The sequence below is a fragment of the Heptranchias perlo genome, chromosome 32 (assembly GCF_035084215.1).
Source record: "Heptranchias perlo isolate sHepPer1 chromosome 32, sHepPer1.hap1, whole genome shotgun sequence".
NCBI lineage: Eukaryota > Metazoa > Chordata > Chondrichthyes > Hexanchiformes > Hexanchidae > Heptranchias > Heptranchias perlo.
In genome coordinates, this window is record NC_090356.1 from 13,232,759 (window position 1) to 13,251,899 (window position 19,141).

Consider the following 19,141-nt stretch of genomic DNA (forward strand, 5'->3'; position numbering starts at 1 on the left):
TTCTCAACAAATATTAAACATACGAAAATATTTAATACTGTTGCTGGGTGGCTTAAAATAAGAAACGACTTCCGATCCGTCAAGAGAGTGGTCGCTATAACACAAACAAGATAAAAGAGCGGAGCGCGATGACAATCGATGATTGACAGCTGTCTGAACCAATCAGCAGCCAGGCTGCGGACAAGGAGAACAAAGACACCGCACGGATCCGCCAATCGGTTTGGCGGCAGTGGGCGGGATTTCCGATTGACGCCTGGCGGAAGGCGCGTGGGAGAGTAGAAGCCGGTGCGCACGGAGCGAAGAGAGACATAAAATGGCGGCCAATGGGATTTTAATTGGAGATAAGCTGTACTCCAGCATCGCCCTGACGTTGGAAAACTGCCTGATTTCTGAAGAAAAACTTTCGCTAACTGCTTCTGTTTCGGATGGGCTAGACCCGGAGGTGGAGACTGATCTGCGGATAGTGGGATGCGAGTTAATCCAAGCCGCCGGCATCTTGCTCAAACTACCTCAGGTAGGCCCTGGCCCTAGCGGCCTTGAAGCGCAGGTTTGGTTTTGTTTGCTTTCGATTTTATGAAAGTTGGCTGCGCCGAGAATTAAACGTAGTTTTAGCGAAGGATTATCAAGGGCCCAGTTTCCCTTTAATTTTGGGACGTGCGGGCATGAGGTCTATGAGGGGCCTGCGACGAATAGGAAGAGACGATGCATGTCGATGGGCACCATAGCGGCCTCGCTTATGTAACTCGAAGTAGCTGAAACTGCTGAATCAATCGAGTTTGTCTCCGGCAGATTAAAATGGGTAAACTTAAAGCGGTTATTTTAACAGATACGTTTTCTATCGCCCCTTTTTAATCAGCCCCGGGAAGGGTGCAAGTACTAGGGTCGTGTGTAAAGGTGCAAAACAGGAAATTAGGTCAAGGCCAATTGTAGATGCTCTGAAACCACCTTTAGGACTAGCCTGACGTAGATCTTTACAGTCTGTTGGTCTCGATGCACATGCATAAATCTAGATCCAGTTGGGATTGTAGTTAGATTACTAGAGACTATACGTAAAAATTTGGTTGTGAGAATGATCCTTTTTTCCATTTTCGTGTTCTCCAAGAATAACAAAGGTGACAAACCCTCTCTTTTCCCCACTCCCAAAAGAAATACTTGGCATGTGGGTATTAAAACCCATGATTTCTAATACACCACTGTTTTGTCCTGCATCACACTGTTTAATGCTGAAATATGTGTGCATGTGTCACCACAGAGTGCCTTGGCTGCCACAATATACATTAATGTACGGTGTTCTTAATTCTATCATCTCAAATTGCTACCATCATCATCACCACCAGTGACATATTGTAATTATCAATGCTTCAATTATATGACTTGGAATGTTACTTCCATACAAAACCACAGTTTGATAGACAAAATTTGGATGATTTCAAAATCCAAATGGATATAATTTTTTTGTACCCATTATTATGCTTTGAACACTGAAATGGGTCTGATGTATTTTAAAATATAGATTTTTTTTTTGTTCTTGCGGTGTGGTCAACGTTGGCACGGCTGTATTTATTGCCCATCCTTAATTACCCTGAGATGGTGGTGGAGCACTTAAGCAATTTTTTTAATGATTTGAGTGGTTTGTTAGGCTAATCCAGGGGATATTAAAAGTCAACTGTATAGTGAGGGACTGGAGTCACATGTAGGTCAGACCAGGTAGGTGCACAGGTTTCCCTTCCCTGAAGGACATTAGTGAACCAACTGAGGTTTAAAGACAATCCAGCAGCTTTCAGTCACTTTTTTAGTGGTGTCAAATGTATCAAATTCAATTTTGCAACTCACCATGGTGGGATTTTCACCTGAACCTCTGGGTTCCTAGTCCAGTACAATAACCACTATGTTACAGTACTATGGGATTTATAAGTTCCAATGAAAGATAAAAAATGGTTTTGGAAATGGAAGTGCTGTGAAAATTTTAAATCAGCTTAAATTAGTTATTTTGTTGTGTGCTTAACTATTGCAAATTTGCATGGACTGAATTAAACCTTTTAAATTAACCAGAAAAATTATTTTGCAAATTGACTTGTATGGGAATTAATGCATTAAGTTCTAAAACTCTATAGTTTCTATTAAAATACAGTTAAAGTAAAGGTACCTGCGAGGCTGATTGTGCTCCCTTCATTGATTTAGGTGGCAATGGCAACTGGACAAGTTTTGTTTCAGCGCTTCTTTTATTCAAAATCCTTTGTGAAGCATCCCATGGAGGTAAGTGTCAGAACTGTTTGAACTGAAATTAGATTCCAGGGGGATATTCAGAACTTAAATACCAGAATGTTACATCTAGTGTAGTATCTGTGTAAGATTTTTTTTAGTGCAGGAGGGGAGGATGCACATTCCACTGCCAGCCAAAGTTACCCTTGAGGCAACAACTAGGAGGTGTGCAAGAGAAAGCTAGTGATGGCTTACCCTTTCTTTGTGAGTAAGTATCTAGCTTCCACTGAGTCTTCCCCACTGTACCATGCTTAGATTGTCAGACCTCCATCAGTGCAAATCTTCATCTCACCATAAGGGTGAGACTCATATAAACCAATTTAGCAAATGTCAAATCTACTTCATTGACATAATTTTATTGGCACTGTGCATTTGAATAAATACTGTTGAACCATCTCAGTAGATCCAGATGCTATATAGAAACATGTACCAAGTCCTGTTTTGATTTCTAGCTTGTCACCATTCCTATGGTTGTATATGGCAGTCTGGTTTTAAGCAGCTTTTTTCCCTCTAAATCTGTTGAATATACAGTAGCAGATTTTCCATGATATTGCTTGTGGTGAGTCACAAGAGTGTGATGAGGAAAGTGTTATAGGAAGTAATTGTGACATTTGGAGGTGTGAAGTCAATGCAAGACTTATTTTTTACATGCATTTTTGTAGAGTTGCTCACAGTAAGTCAGAAGATATGCATTCTCATCTGTCTTTGTGTTGCTGCTTTTCTCTCTTTTTTTTCCCCCCTCTATTTTGCTTCTCTCATTATCTTCTATTTTTTTGGGTGGGATGTGTTAGGTGACAGAGAAGTGGGGCACTGAGTGCCACAGTCCTCATTTTGTTCCGGAGGGAATGATTTTGCCAGGGCTACAGACTACTGGGATGCAGTCGTCTTTTGAGACACAGGTGGGGGAAGTGGCCCAGGATGTCACTTTGGAGCAGAATTTGATTGCACTGTGAGTAGAAAGCAGCGTGAAGAGAATAGTGCTGTGTAGCATTGCACCATCTAGCTTGGAGTCACAAATTGGGAGCCAGGAGGAGCCAATGGCAAGTATAATAGTAAATATATGGAAAATTTAGCCCAGACTTTACCCAAGTGTGACGGACACGCTGAGATGCGACCTTCCTGTAAGTGCAGGAAATGAGTGTCATTTGCGAAACTTTTAATATATATGATTGCTGTTCAGGTAATTCTGGATGTCCTGTCAATTAATCTGACATAATTGGCAATCTGTTCCTCATTTAACCTCCATTTATAGTGGTAGCTGTAATGGTGAATTCTGCACATGTACCAGATTGATTTTTGAGCTTTACTACATTTGATTTCAAATAATTCACAATTTGATGAATTGCACATGTGCACAGAAGTTACAATGGATGCATTTGTCTGGTTAGGTTTTCTTGTGTTGTATAATCTATAATTGCATTGTATGTTTGGAATTTGTAAGCCATAGACCCCCAAATGGATGAGAGAAACATGGGCTGGACCCTGCATTTCTGAAATAAAGTTTTATACTTGCATTCAGTTTGTGTAAATTTATAAATTTTCTTCAAGTATCTCAGAAGTATCCAGTGTAAATGGTATGGCACAGGACTTTCACATTGTTGCTTGGATACTTAAACTTTAAATGAGAGCCTACAAAGCATTCACATTATGCTGTTTCACTGGCATAGTATTCAGGCTTTCCTTTCCTATTTTCCTTTTCATTCTTGTTGCTTTATACTTTTGCTGTGGTTCCTGTTCCTGCTGGTCATCTAATGACCCTAGCTGGTAAGCATGAGTGTCTAGATGTTGGATGAAGACAGGATTGGATACTGGTGTGACTCCCTGAAGTCCTGGAGCATGCTGACATTCATTGGCTATTTTCACATGAGTTTAGGCAATTTCCAAATATTGAACTGCTTACTGATGAATGTAAGACTTTGCCTCTATATGTGATAGTGTGAACTCTTGTGGAGGCTCCCAACTGATGTACCAAAAATAAGGGAGTGGTAACTCTACGGACTCTTCAGAAGTTCTGCGATGAAGCACACATTTTAATTGAGGATGAGAAAGTGTCATTTAGCCCACATTGAAATTTAGCCCTCTGGTATCCTGAATTTCCCGGGCTAGCATCCAACTGTGTTGGCTAGCTCAATTGGTAGCACTATCAACTCTAAGCTGCAATGCAGGCTTGAGCACATATGGTACAGTCTTTTGGCTGAGACATGAAACCGAGGCCCCATTTGTCTGCTTGGGTTAAAGTAAAAGATCTTGTGTCTCTATTCGAAGAGGAGCATGGAGTTCTTCCCATGTCTTGGTTGATAGTACGTCCTCAACCAACGCCACAAAAACAGAATGTCTGTAGATTCATTAATTTGCTGTTGGGTGAAATCTTGCCTTGTGCAAACTGGTTACTACATTTGCTTATGTAACAATTGTGGCTGTACATACAGTTCCCAATTTGAGAACTTACAACCTAAAGTCATTAGTTATCATTTGAGGTCTATCTGATCAATGATGGCAGCAGCAAAAGTAACATTTTTCAGAAAGGCTTTGTCCCGAAGTGGACATGGTAAGCAGTGACTAAAAACATCAAATGGAGAATTTTTTGAAAAAGGGGATAAATCAGAATGAGGAAGCAAGAAAGGTGAGTGACTAGGTAAGTGGCTGGCCTCTTGGAGAGTTAGAAAGTACAGTTGAAAGGCAAGTAAATGGGTCACTTTAAAAAAAAAATGAAAACTGACGTTGCAATTTCTAATTTCCCCCCCTCCCCCCCCACACAGATATTATCAATGGCTTGCGTTCATTTGGCATCTAAAATTGAAGAAGATCCCAGGCGCATTCGGGATGTCATCAATGTGTTTCATCATTTGCGAAAACTCAGGGAGAAGAAGTAAGTTGGGAATGTTTATATAGTTAGCAACCATAAAACTCATCTCATAAAGTAATCAGTTCATTTACTGAAAGAGCTGCTATTTTTTCAGCTGCCTTCTAACTGAAAATGATGGAGCTTTAGTTGGAAAGAATTCCAGGCTAGAAGCAAATATTTGATTTGGACCCTGAATATACCAAAAATCTGACTGCATGATCTTACTTTCTTAATTCAACAACTGTTCTAGAAATTATAGTTTTTAACTAGGTCGAGATAGGTTTTGTTTACAATTACAGTATTGGTTAAATATTGTGGTAAGTAACAGCTTGGTTATACGTGCTCAAGTTGAATGGTCATTTACCACAGTCGTTTTATTGTTGAGACCATTAGAATCTCTGTAGAGAAGGATAACAACTATAGATCACCACGTCACTAAAATTTGCTGATCTGTCAAGGAATAGTCCATTTAGAGTGTGAACAATTTTTTTTCAAATCTGTACAGAGAACCTATTTTTAGCCCACATTCTTGAAATAGGTAGTTACCTTGAAAGCACTGTGGCCCTTGAAGCATTTTCTGTCAACGGATAAATAGGCATAAAGCAGCTTTCTCAGGTTCCTTAATACATGTCAGCTGATGTCTATGTAATAAGTGTTCCAATGTATAATAGCTGATTTAATAGCAGCGGTAGAGTCCTTGTTGTGATTTGCTTGCTTTAAGTTCCATTCAGTTCTTGCTACAGTGTGCCATAGCACTTGCTTGTCTGTCAGACTGAACAAAGCTACTGTGCTGGTAACTATTGTCTTTAGTTATGAAGAGCATGTCATTGAGATTAATAGCAACTGTCCTAAGTCACTTAAATAACTTTCAGAAAGGTGTTTAAATCGAAGAAACTAACAGGCGAAGTGTCATTGGAGAGTAAAAAAGGACAAGATTTGGGAATTGAGTCAATATTGGACTTTCTTGTCCCATAATTCAAAACCTTAGTTAATATGAACATATGAGGATATTTTTTTTTTCTGCTGATGTTTCCAATTTTAACATAAGGACCAGTATTCTTTCTGAACTGATATGGTTTTCTGTAATGTTAAAGATCTCCTTCGCCACTTCCTTTGGACCAGAGCTACGTCAATCTAAAGAACCAAGTCATAAAGGCAGAAAGACGCGTGCTAAAGGAGCTGGGATTCTGTGTTCATGTCAAGCACCCTCACAAGGTTTGTCAGTTTAACCTGCTGTTTGAGATGGAAAAGAAACTTGTTTTAAATCTCCAAATTCTGTTTACATGAGCACTAGTTTGGGTAACAGAGCTTGGTCTACTATAGTACGGTTCCTTCCCTTTTGTCAACAGCAAGCTAAGACTATCAAAAACACATGCCTAGATTATTTTACAACTTTTGGTTATCTCAGTTGAGTGTTTAATTTTCTACCTTGGGATTGACCTAAAGTAGATTCTTGTACAAGAGGTTAATCAAACCATTTGTTTTACTGCATTATTTTCACAACCATTGGCTGCTTCTAGAAGTATCAAAGTACTGATTTTTGCTACATACTTCAGAAGAGACAAAATATACATTTGTTTGAATACAGTATTATCATTGCAGTGGTAGAACTGCTGAAGATTGAAGGTCACAGCAATCCTAACAAAATTTTGGGGACTGTCCTTCCATTTGAATATTGGGTCAGGGCTGCAAGTTGAAATTCTAGTCTCTGCTGGTAAAACTTGCTTTGTTGTGAATTTTGACTGTTCTTAACATCTCCGGATGCTGGATGTTATTGGATGGGCTTGATAAAAAGCAAAAGATCTGCAGATCCTGGAAATCTGAAATAAAAACAGAAAATGCTGGAAACGTTCAGATGATCAGGCAGCATATGTGGAGAACTGACTGTAGGGTTAACGTTTCAGGTCTATGACTCTGTCAGAATCTGAGTGCTTGATTTCAGTTTGAAGGGTAGGATGATGGTAACACAGCAAAGATGCTGTTTTTCAGAAGCAGTGCTGGAGTATATGGCTTGAACTATTACTGTCTCAGATTAAAAACTATAGGATTGCAATGGGAAGGCCTGAAAAGCACCAAAACAAATGTTTTTATAACTGTTTAAGTGGAAACCCTAGGAGTTAGACAATTCATTTTATGTTGGGCTAATGGTTCTAGTATTTTTTGGTGTCAAACTATTGCAGTCCAGAAATAAAAAATCTACAAAGCCACATGGTACAATTGCAGTACTCTATCTCCACCACTAGAGGCTGAAGAGCCGTGTTTTGGTTATCGGAAACTGACGGATATAATGCTGTAGAGATTTTATACATTTCCATTGGACTTTAGACTGAGACTTATCTTGGTCCTGGATGTCAGACCAGTGGAATTTAACATCTGAAATCAAAGGCAATTAGAAACATTGGAAAGACATTGAGTAAGTAAGTGCCATCTGTGTCAGTGTATAACATTTTGATTCTTGTTACAGGAATCGTGTACAAATCTACTTACTGCATATTGAAAGTACTGTTCTGTTAACAAAAAATGGTGTATGTTTACTGTTGTATTCTCGCATACATTGGCAACATTTTTTTTAATGTGAGTTCTTCAATTTAAACTGGACCTTGGAAGGGCATGGGGGCAGAGTAAAGAGATGGCAAGCTGAGAGTCTTTCCTCTCATCAGCCTCTGGTGGGTTACTTATCTACCTGGTGGCTGAATATAGATTGAGGTTAGCAAAGATTTGGCAATAAGTTTTCTGCTGAGGGAGCAGAGAATGAGTGCAGACTGAATACGTGTGAGAGAGACAGTGTGTAACTAAGAATATAATTCTGTAAAACAAAATTGTGGGTTACATATTTCATTGACCTTTATAGTGCTGTTATAAAAATTGTTCTACTACCCCTGTAGTATGAGCAAATAAATTTGGGGAAGAAGGAACTTGTAGCAGAAATTCTTTGCCTTCTTCAGTCTGTGGCACATAAATTCACGTAGTAGTTTAGTAATTGGTTAAATGAGCCCTATTTCACCAGGACAGCTTTGATCACATCCACCTTTCCTTTCTTGCAATTCAAATGAGAGCAAGTGAGTTTAAGTGTCATTCAAGGCTATAGCTGGGACTCATAACTGGTTGAGAGTTCGTTGCTTTAATGCCAGAGATACGGGACATAGTACTCCTGCAGAAATGCATTGCTGGGTGTGCCATTGTATTTACAACCACAAAATACATAGGAGACTTTTCTATTTTTTGAAATGAGCACTTGTTTGATAGGAGAGAGTGCAGTCAAATGGTTCTAATTCTTTAGCCTTTGAGATGGTGTGCCTTGAGGGATAAAAGTAGAATTCAAGAATTACTCCAATTAAAATCTTTGTATACTATAGTTGTTTAGCTGAAAACAGCTAATCAACTGAAGTGAAGAATAGGGACAGTATTAAGAGACTGTGTTAATGGTGTATTAGGTTCTGTTTACAACCACTCCACTAATGACTAAATAAGGTTCAGTTGTAACTCTATAACCTGTATCTTCCAGATTATCGTTATGTACCTTCAGGTGTTAGAATGTGAACGTAACCGGCCTCTGGTCCAGACTGCATGGTAAGTTGATTTTCTTTGTTTTTGTTAGATGACCAGCAAAGACAGTGGCAGAAATATGTATCCATGTGTTTCTCTCTTTCTTCCCCACCCCACCCCAGCCCTTCACTGTGCGCCATTCCCTGGCTTAAGGGCAGGCTAGCAACCTTTGACCAGGCCTCTGCTGGTCTTGTCAGCAAGGGAATGCAGGAGAGCATTCAGTGACTGATCTAAGCACCGTAGAAATGTATATAGTGACTCCTTTCTTTGTGGAGAGGTACTTAATCTCTGCTATTCATCTCCCTTGACACAAAGCCAAGGTCAGAAAGTTACCATGTGGGAAACCGCAAGCACAAAGTTAACTTGCTGAATATGCCTTAGCAGAAGCAAGAATATGTTAATATACCTGTAACAATTTTTGTACAATTACATTAATTCCATTTTTCAGAATGATATGGCACTGTGGTCACTCTTGGGGGAAAAAAATTGTGACTTGCTAAACTGTTGAATCTTATTTTTCAAACGTGTACTGCCTGATTTATGTAAAAATCATGCTAGGATAACTTCATATTTCTGCTTACTAGTCTATTTGGCTGGTGTAGCATTTGCTTAATTGAGAACCCATTTTAACTTTTCTTTTTTCTACTCTTTCGATCAAAGGGTAGACCCTGATGGTAAGTGACTAAGACTTCTGAACTGCCCTCCAAGCACTTTGATGCCAGGATGGCCCTAACTGGCTGCCACTTTGAACCAATCCATTGCAGGTTCTCCTCCGAGAAGGCTGACTGTCTAGTGAGAGGTGGTATATAGTAACTGGCCAACTGCTACTTGTGTTAAACAAACATTTTTTAATAAATAAAAATTGAAATATTTTGATTTCTGTTTTATAAATATTAAAATGTTAAATTCTTAAAAGTAATGTTTCTATCAATAATTTTAATACGTGTTTGTATATATAATATATCTTTAAATGTTTGATTAGAAGCAATTATGTAATGGTTCTATTTATTGATTGCTGTAATGGAAGAAAACCTAATCAAAGACTGTTAATGAGACTGTTGAAACTCTTCTGACTGTTGTGCAGCACCTGTGATATCTTGCAGCTTCTCAATTTCTGATTTGGCTGAATCTTGATTACTGGAACTGAGCAAGAAGAATTGTTCTGTACCGTTGTCGCTAAAGAAGACTGGGGAGAATTGAAAGTGCTTTCACTGAGTATTTGCTTCAAATGTTACCGAGAAGAGCATTTCCATAATATTTGATTGCGTGGCCCATAAAATTGGATAAAGACTGATTTCAAGTGTACAAAGAATCAAGTCACATTGATCTTTAATCTGTACAGGCTTGAGAAGATATCAGTGACTGGAATATTGCCGGTGCATGGAAAAACTGTTATTTTTTGCGATTTACATGCGTTTGTGAAGAAGTTTGACAAGAAGTTCAGATATTCTAGCATGGATCATTATCTCGAGACTTTCATTAAATATGGATGTTTTAAGTACGCCTTAATTTTACATTGCATGTCTTGAGTTGTATTGGTTTATCACGAGAGCAGGCCAGTGAGTAGATCAGCACGGAGGTTAAAATGGGTTCTCTGCGTTTTTCTTTTTTTTTCTTGTGTTCATTACCATACAGGGATCAAAATGCTTATTTGTGCAGTACATGCAGATTTTTAAAAATGGCTTACCTAACATAGCTGTGGAAGTATAAATTGGCATAAAAGATGCTGTGGGGTTATACCAGAGTTTTTAATAAACGACATTACCATTTCACGAAAAACCCAATGTAATCCATGTATGTGGGGATCTGGTCTTCAGTGACTTTAATGGTCTGTTTTTGGCAACCTGATAATTCTTGCACAGTATTGAAGTCGATTCTGAATGTCTGGGTTTGAATTCCTGTCTCAACTGCTATTTGAATATGGTTAACTTCTGGCCAAATTATGGCAATTGCTGAGATTTTAGTTGGGGAATCTTGCACTTTTGGAATACTAATTCTCAGGGGAGGGATGCTGTCTTGTGAGACTTAATTCATCTCAGTAAATGTTCAGTTTTCTAGTATAAAGTGACGTTGATAACTATGGAGAAATCTGCATTTCATATTGGCCTGCATACTTGAAAGAAGGTGAATAGGAAAATAGAAGTTGAGAAAGTGTCATGTAAAAACTGCATTTGGATCAGAGCATTGGATCTAAATGTACTTTAAAGCAGCTAGAATTGACAGTTAAGTAATTCTGCTTGTCTTGACAATGTTGAATCCCTGGAGCTGTGCTTTGGTTACAAACTGTAGTTTCTCATCAAGAAATAAATTGTAATGGTGTTTTGATCTGAATTGACGTAAGTTTATGGACTAGCCAATCTGCATCTTTGGCAAAAAGCATTTGGTCATCTCCAGATTCTTTAAATTGTTCATTTTTGTTTTTTCATTGTTCTACTTTTGGTTGTGCTACAAAAGTAACAGAAAATTGAGCATTTTGAACCCTGTGTGGCTGTTTAACTTTTCATTTTAAAGCATTTACTCTCAGAAATTAGCAGTATATTGGGTGGGTTGCCGCAACGTTTTTGTTGTCTTTTTCAGGAATTATATGAATGACAGCCTGCGGACAGATGTGTTTGTCCGGTATCATCCAGAGACCATTGCCTGTGCGTGTATCTACTTGGCTGCTAGGGCACTTGAGGTTGGTGAACATCTGCTTCCTCCCCACAAACACACACTTTTCTCTCCCCTATTGAATGTTTTGTCTTGCTGGGATGTGGTTCTACAGTTTCTGGCCAGTTGTCCAGTCTCACAGCCAAGTAGCCATTCTTCATATGTAAGTCAGGCACTTCAACTGCAGAGGAAATCATAACCAATCTTATCAAGCAAGAAGTCATCGGTTGTGGTTGTGATCCCCGACTTCTCTTTTTAAAAAAAAATCTTGCTTCCTCTGCCACACTGACCCAAAGGCGATAGAAACCTATTGCCCTGGCTAAGACCAGCAAATGGAGCACAGATTAAATCTGGGTCCTTCTGGCCTATATGGTTTAGTACTACTCTGGGCAGTGACTTTACCCTGTAGGTCATTGGAGGAATGAATGCAGTCTTTAAAAGGAGTGTTAAGTATAGAGGTTGACTATATGCATGCAACTTTTAGTCACTAGTTTGTTTGACTCTGCAGAGCCAGTAACCATAAGAATGACCTGGGTACAGTGTTTGTAATCCATTTTGTCTAGGTTAATGGAAGTATTTTGAGTTGCATTGAGAATGCTAAACTCAAGTAAGTTAATTTATTCAGCATGTAATCTAGTTTAACTGTTTTGCAGATTCCACTTCCAAATCATCCCCATTGGTTTCTACTGTTTGGAACAAGTGAAGAAGAAATGAAGGAAATCTGTGTGAAAATCTTAAAGCTCTATACCAGGAAAAAGGTCTGGATCTTTGAGATACAAATTGTTTGTATTGCCTTTTTTTTTCTTTCAATGATAATGAATACAATGGGACTTGCTCTTAATTTAGAGATTCAACTATTCTTGCAGGCAAATTTGGAATACCTTGACAATGAAGTTGAAAAGCGGAAGGTGGCTCTTCAAGAAGCGAAAGCTAAAGCCAAGGGTCTTTTGCCAGATGGTACACCAGCGTTAGATGCTCCACCTAGCTTCTCGCCGTCCTCAAAACCAGGTGAAAACTTTTATTTTGTTATGTTTTGTGAAACTAAAAGCAACTTGATTGGATTGCCATTTGTCCTGCTTCTAGTCACCTGATAGTTTTTAGCACTTAACCAGTTACTTCAAACTTAATGTGATAACTCACCTTGTGATATAATGATTCCAGTTATTTACATGTATAATCTGTTTTGTGTTAATAACTAATCAAATGACTTATGAAGCCCTCAATGTTAATTAAATTATTGCTTTGGCCTACATATGTACTTCTTAAAAGAAATAGGTGAGAAAATTGCAGGTGCTTTAATCATAATTTTTCAAAGCTCTCTAAATTCAGGAATTGTGCCTCTGGATTGGAAAATTGCAGAAATCACTCCATTGTTTAAGGAGGGAGGGAGAAACCAGGTAACTACAGACCTGTCAGTTTAACATCAGTTGTGGGAAAGTTATTGGAATCTATCAGAGACAAGAGTGATTGAATACTTGGACAAGTAGCAGCTGATCAAAAAGAGTCAGCGTAGATTTGACGGGTAGGTCATGTCTGAGTAATCTGGTCATGTCTGACTAATTTAGTTGAATTTTTTGAGGTCACTTGCATGGTGGATAGGGGAGAGTCTAGGGTTATTGTCTATATGGTCTTCTAGAAGGCATTTGATATGGTTTCGCAAAAAACATTAGCAGAAATGAAAGCGCTTGGAATTGGAAGTAGCCTCGTAACGTGAGTTGGTAATTGATCAGGGGATAGGAGACAGAGTGGGGATAAATAGAATGTTTTCTGATAGTGTGACGAGGTGTTCCCCAGGGATCTGTACTGGAGCCTCAGCTTTTCGCTATATGTATTAATGACTTGGATGAAGGAATAGAAGTTAGGTGGCACAATAAACAGTGTAGATGGGAGCAGAAAGTTGTAATGGGATATCGATAGATTAATGGGCAAAACTGTGGCAGTTGGAGTTCAATGTGGGGAAGTGTGAGGTTATCCACTTTGGATCTAAGAAAGATAGATCAGAGTATTTTCTAAATGGTGAGCAGCTAGGAACTGTGGAGGAGCAGAGATTTAGAGGTCCAAGTACAGAAATCACAAAGTTTAGTGGACAGGTACAAAAAAAATTTTAAAAGGCTAATGGAATGTTGGCCTTTGTCAATGGGGCTGGAATACAAAGGGTGGAAGTTATGTTAGTTATATAAAGTCTGGTTAGACTCCATTAGAGTACTGTGTTCAGTTCTGGACACTACACCTCAGGAAGGATATACTGGCCTTGGAGGAGGTGTAGTGCTGATTCACCAGAATGATACCAGGATTAAAAAGTTTAAATTATGAGGACAGGTTGTATAGACTAGGCTTGTATTCCCCTGAGTTTAGAAGACTCAAATGAGCTGTTTAAGATTAAAGGATTTGATAGGGTAGATAGAGAGAAACTATTTCCTCCGGTGGGGGAGCCCCGAACAGGGGGCATAGCCTTAAAATTAGAGCTAGGCCATTCGGGGTGATGTCATGTAGCACCTCTTCACACAAAGGGTAGTGGAAATCTGGAACTCTCTTCCCCCAAAAAGCTGTTGAGGCTAGGTCAATTGAAAATATCAAAACTGAGATTGATAGATTTTTGTTAGACGTCGGTATTAAGTGCTACGGGACCAAGGCGGGTAGATGGAGTTCAGCCATAATCTAATTGAATGGCGGAACGAGTTCGAGGATCTGAATGGCCGCCTCATGTTCCAGTATGATTTGCTAATATTTTCTCCAATAATCTGTTCTTTATAGATTCTCCCAAGGATGGAAAGTTTGAAAAACCTTCACCGCTATCTGTTCAGGCAATGAAAAATGTTAGAAGAAAACTGGATGAGGAAGAAAAATGGCCCCGATCTACTAGTCCGTTTAATGGGTGAGTAAGGAATATACCATACATGTTTTCATTGATGCTGAATCTCATTCTGTAGTTAGAGTAGTGAATTTAAATTGTTAACAAAGATTTATTGTTGACCAGTTATAAATGATTCTGAATAAGATGCTGAATACTATAAGATAACAGGAAAATTGCCTCATGTAAGAAGGGGTCTTGTAACTGCCCCAAAAAACTCACCCACAGGACAGCACCGTATTACCAGAATTTTCCTCATCTGACTTCTGAAGAAAATCTGTCCGAGTCAGTTTCGTTGTTAATATAGGTTTGTACTTTATAATTACAAAAAAATACTTTTGTGTTTCTAGTGTTCAAAAAGGGAAGAGTAGCAGAAGTCGAAGCAGAAGCAAAGGTCGGAGTTACTCAAGGTCTCGCTCCAGATCACATTCCCCTAGGAGGCGGTAAGTGAAACATTTTAAAATGCCAGAATTTCACTGGCTTGTGTTATGATTTTCTGCCTGTGCCAGACATTTCTCTCATGCTTGTGCAAAAGATCACACCAGTAAGCAAACGCCTCACTCTATGAACCAAAGTGATTTTATACATACAATATCTGGTAAAGTAGTTATTGCCAGGTGTTGAACAAAACACCCTTTACAGTTACTGGCTCACTGGAAATGCCACAAGCTCTGTCATGCTGTAGTCTGCACATAGCAGAAGAACAATCACTGTCAGAATTCATGCCTGAGGCTGTAATCAAGTCCCCGTTTTTCCAAGATTTCATAGCCACTGAATTTCCACATGGCCACAGAATTGACTGTGCTCGATGCTCCCCTACCTCTAAGAAGGTTTATTTTCAAAATCATAGTGAATAACAGCAGGCAAAAATAATAGAAAAATGCTTTTCTTCTGTGGAGAATCGCATATGATGACAATCAGTCAATTAGTGCCTTGGCATGAATCTTAAAATTTATAGGAAAAGGGACCAGAAGTTTGACTTCTTGAACATAAAGTGCTCTGCTCCTATTCACATGCTCCAATTCATCAGAGGATTTTCTGCTTCAAGAACCCTTTGCTTGCTGCCCTTGTCATCTTTATTTTAGCACTGGTTATTTTCTTAATTTGGTGTTTTGATCAGGTAAATGTTTTAATATTGTGTTAAATAGGGTTTTATATTTGAACTCGAGAACTTGGGTCTGATTTTGCTTTGTTTTTGAGGCTCTGTTCCTTGTGTTGAGCCTTATTCTGCAGGAGCAGGGATTGAATAATCTGGCATGGAGGTCAGACCTTCCAATTTCCAGATAATAAATAACACCACAGATTGAGTGGACTGATCTATTGTGTCATTCTCCAACCTGTGTTCCCTTAGTGTGAGACGGCACAAAACATCTTGTGTTTAAATAACCTTTTTTCTTTTGTCATGCTGTAAGAGAATTTGTTAGAATTTACCAATTTGTTGCTGTTTTAAGGATGTATTAAGACCGTGAGTTATGTTGGTGTTGAGTGATTTCCACTCCACAACGATGCTAAACTGGCAGTATAAATCAGAAGTCAGGCCCAACCTGACTCTGGAGCAAAGCATAGTGAGACTCTGGAGTAGATAGGCTCTCACTATTTTGGTTTGCATGGCAGAATACATGCAACATGGTGTCAAACCTGGTTTGCAAAGTGCTCAGGAGTTCATTGAATCCTCTGGGCACTTTGTGAAGCTACTGGAACTTAATTTAAATGTTGAGAGCAGTGATTCTCTCTTCCTGGCTCTCTAAACATGTACATTTCTAGCTTCTGAGAGAGAGTTCTGTCTGTATCTGGGTATATACATGTAGAGTTCTGGCCAAGGAGTTAACAGTGTAAACAGAGTTCTGCCTTGTTGAAACCTGAACTGCTGTTAGTAGTCTCAGACTGGTTGTTACAATATAAATGTAACCCAAATTAACAATTAGAAATTGGATAGACCCGCTGCAGAATCTACATTTTCCTTTTAAGAAAAATTGACCCTAGCTACCCTGGAATCTACAAATCTGCTTTATCAAAACCTCAACAGATTTAATCACTTTACAACATTTAACTTGCAAATTTGTGGTCAAATAATAAAAGTGGCAACTCTTCACAAACTCTTTTAAGAGAACTGAACTTGGACTAGTGTCTGTAACTCAAGCTTGTACATGAGGTTGAGTCCATCCTGTTGAGCCTTTACCTGTTCACTTCCACAGCTTTTCAAAAAAAAAAGTCATAGGAATCTTTCTATTACATTAAAAGTTTTCCAATTTGTCAATGTATTCTAAGACGAACCACATCTCTTTTTTAAAAAAAAGCACTAGGAAACAAATGACAGTGCCTGGAAAGACTTCAACCCCCTCGCACCTTATTTCTTAGAAAACTTAAAGCAATGAGCAGGCGGGTGGATGTTCAGGAGAGCAAGGAAGAGAAACCTTTTTCATACCTACGTGAGCTGGATTGGAGTCCATATATGTTACCGTTACAGACTATTAGTACTGAAAGTTGGCAAACAAGAGTGCCGTCAGTGTGCCATTAGCACTACTACTGACTAACTACTAGGCTACTATTTCAAAAATGAATTTCTTGGAGTAGTGTGAGAGCATTTGTAGTGGATTTTTCTAGTTTTAGTATTTCTATTGACCTCATTAAAAGATTCTCAAGATGTCCTGAGATGGCAGGACTGTCTTATGAGGAGAGATTCACTCGAGTTTAGAAGAATGAGAGGTGATCTCATTGAAACATATAAAATTCTGACAGGGCTAGACAGACTGGATGCAGGGAGGAGGCTTCCCCTGGCTGGGGGTTCCAGAACGAGGGGTCACAGTCTCAGGATACGGTTAGGACATTTCGGACTGAGATGAGGAGAAATTTCTTCACTCAGAGGGTGATGAACCTGTGGAATTCTCTACCACAGAAGGCTGTGGAGGCCAAGTCACTGAATATATTTGAGGAGCTAGATAGATTTCTAGACACAAAAGGCATCAAGGGGTATGGGGAGAGAAAGGGAATATGGCTTTGAGATAGAGGATCATATTGAATGGCGGAGCAGGCTCGAAGGGCCGAATGACCTACTCCTCCTATTTTCTATGTTTAAAATCCATTACTTCATATTACTAAGTGTTTTTAGATTGTACTTTGATACTATTTGTGTTCTGGGACTCTTTGTTTAAACAAAAGTCTGCTCTGTCAACAGAAGAACAAGAAGTCGTTCTGCATCCAACAGCTCTCGATCCCGCAGCCACTCAAGAAGCCGCAGTGATTCCCCTCCACAACGACACAAACGAAGCTCACCTTACATTGGCAGGCCAAAAGCCAAAGAATATGATGATATGCGAGAATACAAATACAATTCCCATAAACACAGGCGATCGCACAGCAGAAGCTACAGTAAAAGTTTGTCAAGATCTAGAAGCAGATCCAGAGAGCGTTTAGATTTTCCTCGAAAGCACAAAGAAAGTAGGAGCCATCATAGAGAGCGAAGGCACGATCGATCACGATCTTACGAAAGGTCCACAAAACATCACAACAGTCATTCTAGCCATAGCAGACACCGGCGGTGATGGACTGAGTCTATATCTATGTAGTTTACATAGCTTTGTATTATTTCACGACTTACACATAATCTCTTAACTTGTTAAGGAGATTTAAATGGAGGATTGAGGGTTAGTTCATGTAAATTGCACTGCTTGTTTTGTAGTTTTCTGAAGGCAGATGTAGTGGCTCCTGCTGACATCGTAATCAGTTTTTGATAGTATCTTACCAACTGCTGATTTCATATTAAATATTTTCTGATAAACTTTGGTCGTGTACAGTTTACACAGCCTTGTATTGTTTCAGGGTTTCTAAATTATTTTTTTTAAACTTGCCTGTGTTAAACGTGACATTTAAGATTTGCTTTCCTGTTAAATGTTTGTATATAAGGCTGTAAACAGAAGTACATGTGCAATGCACTTGGGGGGGTAGGTGGGGGGGAAGGGGGGAGAGTGAGAGAGAGAAATGCCCTCTTTGGTACAGTCACTTGCATCTGGCTTGAAACTACATTTTGTAGACAATGTTGTCTCGGCACATTTGAAGGGGTGTGCAGTCAGGTGCCAATTTCATATAGCAAAATTAAAAATAAATCCCTTTTGAATGTGTGAATACTTATCACCTGTTATGTTGTACTCGGTCCAAACTATTATACTTGGATTGACGGCGATATGGTTTTTAAAAAAAGATACATGGCTACTTTTTTTGCTGCTGCATACACTAATGTATTTTTCAGAAAGTAGCCATGCTCTTTGTAGTTATGTAAAGTACTTTAAACATTTTTTCTTCGGGAAGTAATAATGTACCTATGATAGTGTGGTTATTTGTAATTTGTAAAGAGATTTTCAATTTTTTTTTGAGAGGGGAGGAAGGTTATTCACAGCTGATAATTGTCTGTCTGTTCAAGTGTACATGTTCTGTCCTATTAAGATAAATTGCTTAAAACCAGGAGATACTGTATATAAACCAGCCTTTTAATGTAGTGCAGCAAACATACATGTGCCTTGAATATGTAAGTTTTATGAACTACAAATGGAATTTGAATATGCATATACTGTAAATAAATTTTTTTTACAAAGAAAACTTGCTAGTGCACTTTTGGTTTTGGAATTGTGCCAATTTCTAGTAGGCCTTTGCACTTAATGGTCATTACCATGACTAGTCATTAATATCTTAAATTATTAATCCAAGCTCAAAACAAAATACCTTTTTGTTGATGTTTGCAGCCAGGCCTGATACAGTGGAAGACGATAGGAAATCACTGCACGCGCATTATGGCTGCACAAGGTAGTAGGAGTCTTAAGTGTTACAAGAAAGAAACCGTATGGAAAATCCATCTCTTTCCCTGTAATTTAAGGCCTGATTCAGACAATTCATATAATTTCCTTTTTTAAGTCCTCCATGTTAATTTGTTTTCTCTGCTTCAACTATATCAGTTTTCACCAATGGCTTGCTGCCTCTTCTGTGAATGAACTCTG

General features: G+C 38.8%; 1 protein-coding gene across 4 annotated transcripts; it reads left to right on the plus strand.

Moving 5' to 3' along the window:
- The first annotated feature begins 257 nt into the window (after window positions 1-257).
- On the plus strand, window positions 258-18,746 carry LOC137301036 (cyclin-L1-like). Of its 4 annotated transcripts, XM_067970393.1 has the most exons (11): window positions 258-514; window positions 2,182-2,256; window positions 5,022-5,131; window positions 6,202-6,322; window positions 8,613-8,677; window positions 11,231-11,330; window positions 11,956-12,060; window positions 12,169-12,310; window positions 14,057-14,177; window positions 14,504-14,596; window positions 17,329-18,746. In XM_067970393.1, the coding sequence occupies exons 1-11, from the start codon at window positions 314-316 to the stop codon at window positions 17,693-17,695; spliced, it is 1,500 nt and encodes a 499-aa protein (XP_067826494.1). In that variant the 5' UTR covers window positions 258-313; the 3' UTR covers window positions 17,696-18,746. The 4 variants fall into 4 exon arrangements, with proteins under 4 accessions (XP_067826494.1, XP_067826496.1, XP_067826495.1 ...); XM_067970395.1 differs by lacking the exons at window positions 258-514; window positions 2,182-2,256; window positions 5,022-5,131; window positions 6,202-6,322; window positions 8,613-8,677 and adding an exon at window positions 9,314-9,327; XM_067970394.1 differs by lacking the exons at window positions 258-514; window positions 2,182-2,256; window positions 5,022-5,131; window positions 6,202-6,322; window positions 8,613-8,677 and adding an exon at window positions 9,334-10,151.
- The last annotated feature ends 395 nt before the right edge of the window (window positions 18,747-19,141 follow it).